The sequence below is a fragment of the Hordeum vulgare genome, chromosome 1H (assembly GCF_904849725.1).
Source record: "Hordeum vulgare subsp. vulgare chromosome 1H, MorexV3_pseudomolecules_assembly, whole genome shotgun sequence".
Taxonomy (NCBI): domain Eukaryota; kingdom Viridiplantae; phylum Streptophyta; class Magnoliopsida; order Poales; family Poaceae; genus Hordeum; species Hordeum vulgare.
The window spans coordinates 172107516-172118609 of record NC_058518.1 but is presented as its reverse complement, the minus strand read 5'-3'; the positions used below and the strand labels follow the sequence as shown (position 1 = coordinate 172118609).

Below are 11094 nucleotides of genomic sequence, written 5' to 3'. Positions count from 1 at the left end.
ACACATAGTGTAACCGGTTGATCCCTGGTCACCTCGTACGAGCCTGTGGGCTGGCTCCGGCCGCCTGGTTTGCGAGGTGACGCCAGGTCAAGTCGGATACATGCAAAGTTCGGCTACAAAGGGTCGCCGGCTCGGGCTGGCTCGATCATATATACGATCTCATTCAAGTCGGCCTCTGATTGGCTTATGCCTTGTTCTTTAAATCTTGATGGCTTCGAAAAAGGAGTCAACCAGGAATCAAAAGACAAGGTCATAAGACAACACGCTTGGCATACAAATATAATGCTGAATATATACATTCACAAAAGCATTGGCCCACGGCCCACGTTCATTACATCCCTCCGGGGGTAGAACAAAACGCAAAAGGACACCGGCTACGGGGCTGCGGCCTCATCGGTCGCCCCGGCCGCTGCTCTTGATGTGGTAGCATCACCATCTCCGGCTGCTCCCAAGGCGGTTGCCTTGTCTCCCTCGCGAGGGCTCCCGGCTCCGTCCACACCGGAGTCGGCATACGCCGCACCGCTCGAGGCGGCAGCAGAGTCTGTATCCCGGGCTGCCTCGTCGGAGCTGCCGTCGGCATCATAGGGATGAAGGCCGTGCAGATCTTCAGCGATCACACCGCCATCTTCACCCCGCTCCAAAACGAAGTCGTCCCAGGCTGCGTACTCGGCGACGGTGCTGGCCCTCACCCGAAGCGCCTCCTCCATACCCTGCAGCTCCGCCTCCGAGCCATCATGCTGGGCGGCAAGCTTGCCCAAGTTCAGGTTCCGATACCAAGACTTGGCCAAGCGTAGGGCCATGTAAGCCCCAGCCCGCGCAGCAGAGGCGCGCCAGGCATCCAGGCGATCTCCGCCTGATGCAAGCCAGCGGGCGAGCCGGCTCATGGACGCCGGCTCCACGCCGTCCGGCCATAAGGCCGCCACCATCGAAGACCCTACGACCTAGAGTTGAGCCACAGACTCGCCCAGGGCACGCATGCGGGCCCGAAGGCCCACCCCGATCTCCTCCACACTCCAGCCGGAGGTAGTACCTACCTCCTGCCCAGCCGCGCGGCGCTCCTCGCGGCTCACCTCGACGGCGGTGTCGGCCGGGATCTGGGTCTCAGGGAAGAGACCTAGAATGGCGGCAGCCAGGGCGTAAGAACACAGCAAAAAGAGGAGACGGCCAAAAAGGCTAAAAACAAGACAAGGAAGGGAGACCCACGATGGAAGGCGCCATCGGTCTCATGGGAGACCTCGAGGACCTTGCGCTCCCGTACCTTACTCGCATGAGTAAGGCAAGCAACCTCCTCCTGGAGAGTCGCCGCAGACTCCAAGGCCTTGGCCAGCTGCGTCTGCTTCTGGACAAGGGCCTCCTCCTTCTCCCTCAAGGCGACGTCCTTGAGGTCCATCTCCTTGAGATGAAGCGACGCGAGGCGATCCACGTCGGCGGAGTAGGAGGCCTCCTTCTCCTGCAATGTGGCACGCAACCGCTCCAGCTCGACCCGGCCGGCTGCCTCAAGCTCCTTCTTCTCTGTCTGAAGAAGGTCCAGCTGCTCCTGGAGCCGGTTGCCGGCGTTGCGCAGGGCATCCTGCTCCGTGGCAACCTCGCCCAGCCGGGCTTCGGGCTCGGTGATCCGGTTATCAGCCCCCAGGTGTTGGGTACGCAGCTCATTATAAGCATGCGCCTGAGCATCATAAAGCTCCTGCCAGAAGAGCAAAAAAGAAACAACATTAAGATTTGGCCTGGTTAAGAATTAACCAGCCCGATATTAAGGGGCTACACCTAGTGGGTGCGCTAGCGCACCCCGACTAAAGAAGTCATACAGAAAAGGGCCTCCAAGAGATTCGGACCGATCGACGATCGACCGACCCAATTCTCGGGGGCTACACCTAGTGGGTGCGCTGTCGCGCCCCCACTAACGCCAAAGGAAGAGAAAAAAGTTCAAAAAGCCAAGAAGAAAACACCTACCTGGGTGCAGGCCTCCAGGCGCTCCATGTCACCGCACACCACGCGGGCCGACTGCTCCACCTTGGACCGGCTGCTGGAAAACAACGTCACCAGCTCCGGTACGCCGGAAAGCACGGTGCCAGCGGGAAGTCGCAGGCGGGCCAGGTTTGCCGCCTGCCACATCCTCATGGGCCAGCCCCCAGCCCGGCCCTCAGCTCCTGGCGCAACAGGGCCGTGCTGGGGGATGACGATGGCACCAGCTCCTGGTGCCGGCTCGGCAGCCGGCTCGGGCGCCATCCCGGCTGGCACTACCTCCTCCGTGGGAGGCGAATGGGTCACGTCCGGCGCATCCATGGTCGCCCCTGGGGCGTCAGGGGCCGTGTCCGGCGCGGCTAGATCCAACTCTGGCGCCGCCTCGGCCCTCGGAGAGTCAGGGACCGTTTCCAGGTCCACCTGCGCCGAGGCTTCCGGCCCTGATGGCCGGGCCTCCTCAGCCCGTGGGGCCGGCCTGGAGGCGGCCTCGCTAGCTGGCTCCTCCACACGAGCATGTGCGGAGGGGTCCTGTCTAGCCTTCGCACACTTCACCACCTGCCTCTCGACCCGGCTGGGGCGAGGCTGGTCCACGGTGGCCTTCCCCACAGCCGTGTCCCACCGGCGCTTGGACTCCGTCTCAAGCTCCCTCTAGGCAGCATCGGCTCCTGCCCAGCCAGCCCGCTCGTCTGCGGAGGCGGTGTCTTCATCCACATCCTCCACCTCCCTGTCAAGCAAAACTCCTAAGGAACAAAGCTCATCACAAAATGGACGAAGAAAAAGAGGAGGAAATCTTACCCCGCGACCACAAGGACCTGCCTCCGGCCAGCATCGCGGCGTCTCTTGACGCCGCCTGCTCGCTGTCCGGCTGGAGGACCCGGTGTTGGCCGCTTAGAAGCCGGCCGGGAAGCTGTGGCACCCTTGCCCTTCTTCCCGGCTGCCTCGTCAGCAGCGATCGCCCCGCCCCTTTGACGCCTGTCGTGCGCCAGTGGCGGGCTGGTGACCTCCTCCACCTCATCAGAGTCTTCCTCGAAGGCTGCACCAGAACAAAATGAGGCTATCTCGTCGTCATCCGTCTAGTCTGCAACGACGGGCCGTGCATACTCACCAGACGGCTCTGTCCCTTCCGACTCTAGGAGATTCTCCGAGCCAGCGGAGGAGTCCGAGCGTGATTCCATCACACCCTCGTCCTCAATCTCTGAGGCGTCGGACACCTCCACATCGGGAGCGGGCGGACGGAGGGACCCCTCCAGGTTCTCGAACAGCTACGGGAAAGGATTCAACCAACGGCTCAGCAAAACAACCGGCTTCAAGGCAAACAACAAAGGAGACAGAAGCCACCTACCATCGGAGGCGGATGAGCCCTGTTGAACGGGGACATCCCCACGTCCATTCCCGCTCTCATCCATGCGGGCGATGGAGATCAGGTTCACCCTTCGCGCTACAGCGCCTGGGGTGAACCTCTTGGTGGATAGCCGGCATGGATCATGCCGGCCGCCCATCTGGCAAACCAGATGCGGCCGCCTCTGCAGGGGCAAGATCCGGCGGACCACCATGGTGGTGAGAAGGTCCCGGCCAAGGAGGTCGCTCTTATCCAAAATGTCGAGGTGGGCACAGATAAGCGCCACCTCAGGAATCGGCTTGGGAGTCTTCGCATCCCAGTTTTCCCGCATCGGCGGGGCAATGGCGAACGGGGGCATGTTGAGGGCGTCCTGGGCCGGGTCGGCGCTCTTCACGTAGAAGAAACCCTTCTGCCAATGCTTGATGGATTCTTGGAGAGGCATATGGGGGAAACCAGACTTCGAGTGGGGATGCACCAAAGCAGCCCCACACGCGTCATTGGGCGCGGCCCTGTGAGCTTCTCCACCTTGGATTTCTCCATGGCGATGGATTGCTGTTTGAAGAAGAACAGGTTGCGCCACAGATCGACGCGAGTCTCGATCCCCACGAAGCCCTCGCACAGGACCACGAAGGCAGCCAGCTGCAGTATGGCGTTCGACGCCAGATGATGCAGCTACAGGCTAAAGAAATGGAGCCATTCGGTGAAAAAAGAGCTAGCCGGGAGCCCGAAGCCCCGGTAGAAGTGCTCGACGAAGACCACGACCTCTCCCGCGGCGGGTGCGGGAGCGGTCTCGGCGCCAGGGAGGCGCACCAACACTTGGGAAGCCGGGGGCAGCAGTTGATGGTGACGAAGCGCCTCGATGTGCCCCTCGTCGATATCGCTGCCCAACCAGGCTCCCTGCGAGGACGACTTCTGCGCTGAGGACTTCTTCGAGGAAGAACCGCTAGCCATGGCTGCGGGTGGCGAGAGCCCAAAGTGGTCGGCGATGTCGTGAAGACGAAGAAGACGAAGGGTGCGAGCTCTTCTTCTTAGAGCGTAGGGAGGAAGAGAGCGCGGATGCGGGGCAAGAAGGGGGGGCGAATGGCCTCCTCGGGACCCTCACATCCCATTTAAACCCCCACAAAGCGTCGTGGGGAGGGGATCCGGTGCGCACCGGCCCCATTAACCCCGTGTATTACGGGCGGTAGCGCTTCCCTAAGCCCAACCATCGCGGAGTAAATCCGCAAAGGATCTCCCGCGCGGAGGCCGAGGGGGCATCGTGGCGGGACTCAGGGCCCAGGCCCGGTCCCGTCAGCAGTAATCGCCATCATTACGCCAGGCGGGGCCTGGCACATGGCATTCTCTGAGCAAGTTATGACTAGATCGAGGCGTCGCTTTGAAGCCACCCGGTTTCGAAGCCGGCGTCCTTCGTCGCGAATAGCGGCCAAAATATCAAGACAAATCAACAAGCCGGTGAGCCCCCCCCCCCCGCAGGCGGTAGGCCTCGCCAGCTTCGGGGACTACTGTTGGGGGGATAACCCCGGGGTAGGCTCATCAAGCCTATTCCTTCATTTTCGGCCCGGTGGACATGAACGTATACAGATTCCCAAGGCCCAAGTCTTCTGGCCGGCTAGGCATCACCTACCGGCTAGAGGACGAGGCGGCCATCCCTCTGGCCGGCCAGGCAACCCCTGCCGGCTAGAGTCAAGGCGTCCTCCTCTTCTGAGCCGGCCTGGTCCCGCCAGCCGGACTAGGGAGGAGGCGGCCGCACTTAAGCCGGCTAGCCAAGCAGGCTAGCCGGCCGAAGATCACCGGTCACATCAGATCGTAGGTCAGGATAAGACCTCACGATTAAAGGTAGCTACGCGTCAGCAAAGGTACTGGATCGGGGCGCCCGACAGGTACGAGCGTTGGCGGCCACGCCACTTACCTACCCCGGCTCTGATCCATCACCTAGCATAGTGTCGGACCGTCACACTCTCACTCCATTACTGCACTCGGCGTGGGGAACAGTGGAGGCGGCCGTACTACCTGCCCATGAAGAATCTCGTCGGGCGACGCTTGACGTACAACGCGTGCTCGGCGTCAACCTTACGCGAGAGCCTCATTGGCCAGCCGGCGGGTCCCACGGGCAATTGAGACCATGCAGCCGGCGGGCCCCTCAAGCGACAAGACAAGACTCCTGTGGGCCCCTGGCCAGCCGACGAGGCTGCCAGCCGGGTCCCACACTCGTACCCTTTATCCATATTGTAGGCCGGCGGGTTGGTCTATAAAACCCCTTGGTCGCCCTCCATGCAGGGAGCCGATCATTCACCAGTGATACAACACAACACCTTCACCAACCGCAGAGAGAGAGGCAGAGACGAGCCGGCTGCTCCCCTCTTCCTCCTCCCAACACAGCTCCAGGAGCGACATTGTACTCTGTTCATATACATCAAACACTCCGGCAGGATTAGGGGTATTATCTCTACGGAGAGCCCTGAACCTGGGTACATCGTGCGTCCCGTGCATGTACCAACCTCGTTCTCAGCGTCCACCTTCGTCCATTCGGTTCTCACCGACTTTAGCCTATCTATGGCATATGTTGTGAGTATTCACCGACAAGGCTAGATCGACGTTTCTATGTGGAGCAACAACGTGAACTAGCTCGGCGTTTCTATGTAAAGAAGAAACGCCATGGTTTTTGGCGTTGTTAAAAAAGTCAGATCGTGAAATAGTTTCATGTAAAGTTCATTTTAGGTAAAGTCGAATCGTTTCGGCGGGTCGCGCGCGGGCCACTCGCCTCGTTGACAGGCTTGCAACATTTTCCTGCTTAGATTTGCTGCAACCATGTATAAATTTGATGCAAACGTTTGTTATTTTGCTACATTTTGTTCATTCAAAAAAGCTACATCCATGCTTGGTTGCAACTCGAGTTCGTTGGATTTTTGCTACAACTGGTGTTTTGACTTTTGCTACAACCGTGTTATTTTTTGATACAACCGCCATCATTTTTTGCTGCAACCTTTTATTAAAAAAGTTGCATACACGTTCACATAGATATTTGCTACAACCGACGTTTGACTTTTGCTACCACGCAACATCAACTTCGTTTTTTTCTACGATCACGTAGATATATTTTTTACTATAATTTTTTTTGTTGCAACCGTTGACAAAAATTGCTATATCGTGGACGAAATTTGTTGCATCGAGAAAAAAAAATGCTACATGAAGATCTAACGACGCGGCCCGCCTACAGTTGACGGATCGGACGACCCACGCGCGGCCGGCCGAATCTTTCAGCGCAGAGCATCACCCTTTATTTTATGCTATAGTTTTAGATTAAAGACCCTCTACAGCGGATCGGGCGGTTCTGGCGCGACCGGCGATTCGTTCGGCCGTCGGGCCGGCGCATAGCATCGCCCTTCATTTTATGCTATAGTTTTAGATTAAAGTCACAACGGTGATTTTGTCGTCCCGTCAGGTGCAATAAACGGTTAACAACCAGCCTCCATGCGGCTCGACTCCACCTCCCCCTCTTCCTTCGTCCCGAGCCATCCGTCCTCCCTTCCTTTCCCTACTCCATAGCCGAACTCCTCCGCTCTCCCCAAATCCGGCGAGAATCTCGGCACGCCATGACCTCCTCTTACCGGCCGACCGCCACGACGAGCCCGGAGGCGCCGGCGCCCGTACCCAAGGTGGAGGCCGAGCCGCCGGCGGCGGTGGCCCGAAACCCTAGCTCCCCAAGCGGCCCGCCGTCGCCGGAGATGGAGGCCACGGCGGAGGCGCTCACGCGGGAGGAGGTGCTACGCCGGAGGCGGCGCCGCACGGCGCGGCTCGTTGGCGTGTACCGCCGGCTGTACTGGGCGATGGCAGAGGAGGTGCGCGCGCGGCACCGGCAGTACGTCTGGGAGCTCGGCCGTAGCCCACTCGAGGCCGAGCAGCCCCTGTCGGCCGCGTGCTCGGAAGCGAAGCCTGGGCCGGCGGCGGTGCCGAGGAGGAAGAAGTGTGGGTTCACGGGGTGCAAGGTGCGGGCGATGCCTATGGCCAAGTACTGCCACTCCCACATCCTCTCCGATCCTAATCAGGCCCTGTACAAGGGATGCGGTCAGATCATCAAGAGGTGAACCTCTTAATGCTCATAATATAGAGGAAAACTTGGAATCTTGGTCTGGCTAGAGTTCCTGTTTCGGTCGTGGTGTTTGCTCTGGATCTAGCCATCTAGGTTTGTCTCTTTGTAGTTTTTTGATTGGCTATCTCTCTTTCTGGTGTGATTGGATCAGTAGTTTTATTTGAAGAATGACATACTAGTATGCACATGCCATTTCTATACCTACATACAACTGTATAGTGTACGAATAACTTCATGATTTTCGTTTTGGTTCAAGGCTTAAGGCAATATCTTCCTATAATCCATTTATCTTTCCAGATAGAGTACTTAGCTATTCTTATACATTAAACTCGAGTTTTCTGTAGTATATATCACAGAGTCATAGAATGTTCTATGGCTATAATTCAATTTTCAGCTAGATGAATGACAGGAATCAAATCAGCGTCTTATACTTAATGCAAATGTGACTCTAAATATACACCTTAGCCTATTATAATATCTTATATCAGTACCCTGTTGGTACTTTGGTTATCTAAACTCTGACGTCGCTTACTAGTTGTCAATTAGTGTTCCTTTCTATCTATTATAGGTTCTTATAGCAAAAAACATCCCCAATCTACACCAAACATAAAAAATTGGAACTAGAATTACGGTTTTGCCGCGATGCTTGATCTCCTATCTTGTTTGTGCATTGATGTACCTTGGATGAGACTTTGAACCGAGTTCTCCTTTGAATCTTTACCAATTTGCTGTGTAGATTTGAGCTTCTCATTTTGTCATCTGAAAACAGAAATGTTTATGCTTTGAATAGCGGGATGACCTAGGTTTGCGATTAGTATAATTTGCTTATTCTTTAGGACCATATTTGAACTATGCTCCTATAGCAAAGTATAGTAATTCAAGTTGTATACTTGTTCGGTTTGTTGTATGTGAACAACCAGAAAAATATGATCTCTAGTCGTAAAGATTTTATATAGCTTGCAGGAGTTGGGTTCTCCAATATTAATAATCAACTTAAGGTTGATGTTAAGTAAATGGAATTCATTTTGGTATGGCGGTTTCTCTGTCAAGAATTGGCTTCTCCATCTTTCTTACTGACTTGAGTGAATTTTTCTGGGTTTATTATTAGTATTGACTACTTAGCTGATACTCCCTCCGTAAACTAATATAGGAGCATTTAGAGCACTACTTTAATAATCTAAACACTCTGATAGTAGTTCACAGATGGAGTATTATTTTTTTCTTGAGCCAATCTTGACTGATTCTTTCTGCAATCAGGTTTGACCAAGAGGTTGGAGTTAGAGTGTATTTTTGGAATAGGCTGTGAATTATGATTTAGTTTCTGCATGTCTGTTATCTTGCTTGGGTTCTGTAAATTTTGCTGCTACCAATGTACCTAACTATGTCTGAGAACGAGTCACCACTTCTCTAGGCCTCTTTCTGTTTACTGAAATTTACAGTAGCAATGCTAACTAGGTTCTTCATAATGTTTCAGTGGTGCACAGATTGGACAAATTACTTGTAGCAGGCCCATCCTAAAAGCATCAGTTCCCTCCCTCTGCAATGTTCACTTGCAAAGATCTCAGAAGAACATATCACAGGCTTATAAGAAAGTTGGCTTTAATCCACCCCCTACTGGCCAGATCTCCCCAGATTTTAGTGTCTTAGTTGCCGAATGTGTCCATCAGATCCAGGCCAGGAGGAGAGAATCCCGAAGTGCTGCAGCAGGGAAGAAATGCCCCAAAGATGGGAAAGTTGGCTGAGCTATACCCTGAGATCTCTTTTGTTACATAAACTGTAGGAAAATGTCAGGCATCCTGAGGTTTACCGAGTGTTGATAACTAACCCTGCAGGTTACTTCACTCTTCCTTGAAATATATGGAATTTCAATATATGTGGCATGCAGCTGTGCATGACCGGGAGACAACATGACCAACAGAAAGTTTCATATGAAGAGTTTATCCAGCAAGCTAGTGGTGGAGTGTCAAGTATCAAGGTTGAGGGTTTGCAAAATGCACGCATGTCAGGAGAGCATTTATGTATCAAAATGCTTCTGTGTGGGTTTGATGGCTTGCTGAACATGCTGCAGGACTGACATGGTTAATTTTATTCATCTTCTGATGGTAATTTATCCTAAATGAAGGTCTGATTTTGATATACTGGGTCGGTTCATTTGCCGACTGACAATTTTGAAGAACATGGTGAGTTGTGAAGCGCATTCAGGTGTCACATCCTGAGTTGATTTTAAACCGAGTTCCTCTTGTGAAGTAAATAATATGTTTTTTCCAGCTTGGTCATGTATACCGTGTGATGGATGTCCTGTTATTCAGCTTGGTGTTCCTTTAGATATGTTATTGGAAAATGTCCACCTTGTGAAGTATACGCTGTTCCTATTTTTCCAGACGAAATATTCACCTTGTTTATGGCACATACTTCTCCAGAAAGGACTGGAGGCATGGTAATTATTGGGATTGTTGCTTTGTGCTGAAGATGCTATGGAGACGGTGGTTTTGCGCCAATCCTGAAAGAGACAGTCAAATAAGGTGATATCATGTACATGATGATGTTTATGACATGGATGAGGGGATGGCATGTACATGTTGATGTTTATCTTTGCCTGATTTAGTTGGAATGTTGGAATCGTACGTACCAAAGATGCTCCACATAGAGGATGATGGCTCTGCATCACATACTGATACTGATGATATTGCTGCATTGCTTGCTGGAAGCAATACGAGATCTTGCTGCATTGCTGATATTGATGTAAGGGAGGGGCTGTGCATACAAAGGATAGTTATACCTGGTACTACAATCAAATTTTGTATGTAGTATCTTCGTTATGAGGCAATGGATGCTGTGGTACCAGCCGCACATGAAAATGCATGCGTAAGCTCATCAAAATGAGAATGGTTCCTGTTGTGTCCAGAGTAAATAACTCGAGATGAGGACAGGATGTGGACATCAGCGGTATTGGATGGCTTGGAAGTGCGACGTGACTTAAGAAAACTGACACAATTGTTTCGTCTTCAAAATGAGAATGGTTCCTGTTGTGTCAAGAGTAAATAACTCTGACCGAACTTAATCATTTGTCTCCAGCGGGACGTGATCCTGTCCATGTGATTAGAGTGCATTGCATTTGTGCATGTCTGAACGGGAAACAAGAAGAAACCGTTAGGGCCTATTCATGTTCCGTTTTCATTCAAGTTCATCGTTAGTTTTTTTTTATCGTCGAGGTCTAGTCATTGCTACCATGTACTCCCTTCGTTCCTAAATATAAGTCTTTTAAGATATTTTATTAGTAGTCTATATACGGAGCAAAACGAGTGAATCTACACTCTAAAGTATGTCTATATACATCCGTATGTAGTCTACTAATGGAACCTCTTTAAAGACTTACTCCCTCCGTTCCTAAATATAAGTCTTTTAAGCAATTTCACTAAGGGACTATATACAGACCAAAATAAATGAATCTACATTCTAAAGTATGTCTATATATATCCGTATGTAGTCCTTTAATGAAATCTCTAAAAAAACTTATATTATGGAACGGAGGGAATATATTTAGGAACGGAGGGAGTAGCAAATTTAGTTACCAGTACATAACAACTCCATGAAAAAGGAAAAAATAGATGACAACTTTGAAGTGGAGAAAAGTTGTTGAAACATACTCCTTCCGTTCCTAAATATAAGTCTTTAAGTGTTTAGATGTTTCACTAGGAAACTG

General features: G+C 52.6%; 1 protein-coding gene across 1 annotated transcript; it reads left to right on the top strand.

Moving 5' to 3' along the window:
* Nucleotides 1-6729: 6729 nt before the first annotated feature.
* LOC123428008 lies at nt 6730-10551 on the top strand. Its single transcript, XM_045112156.1, has 2 exons — nt 6730-7382; nt 8866-10551. Exons 1-2 carry the CDS (start codon nt 6895-6897, stop codon nt 9131-9133), a joined length of 756 nt encoding a protein of 251 aa, XP_044968091.1. The 5' UTR covers nt 6730-6894; the 3' UTR covers nt 9134-10551.
* Nucleotides 10552-11094: the final 543 nt, after the last annotated feature.

Excerpts from the sequence above, each read along its gene's own strand:
- LOC123428008 (XM_045112156.1), top strand. The coding sequence starts at position 6,895 with ATGACCTCCTCTTACCGGCCGACCGCCACGACGAGCCCGGAGGCGCCG. Across the intron at positions 7,383-8,865 it reads TGCGGTCAGATCATCAAGAG|TGGTGCACAGATTGGACAAA; the intron begins GTGAACCTCTTA and ends ATAATGTTTCAG.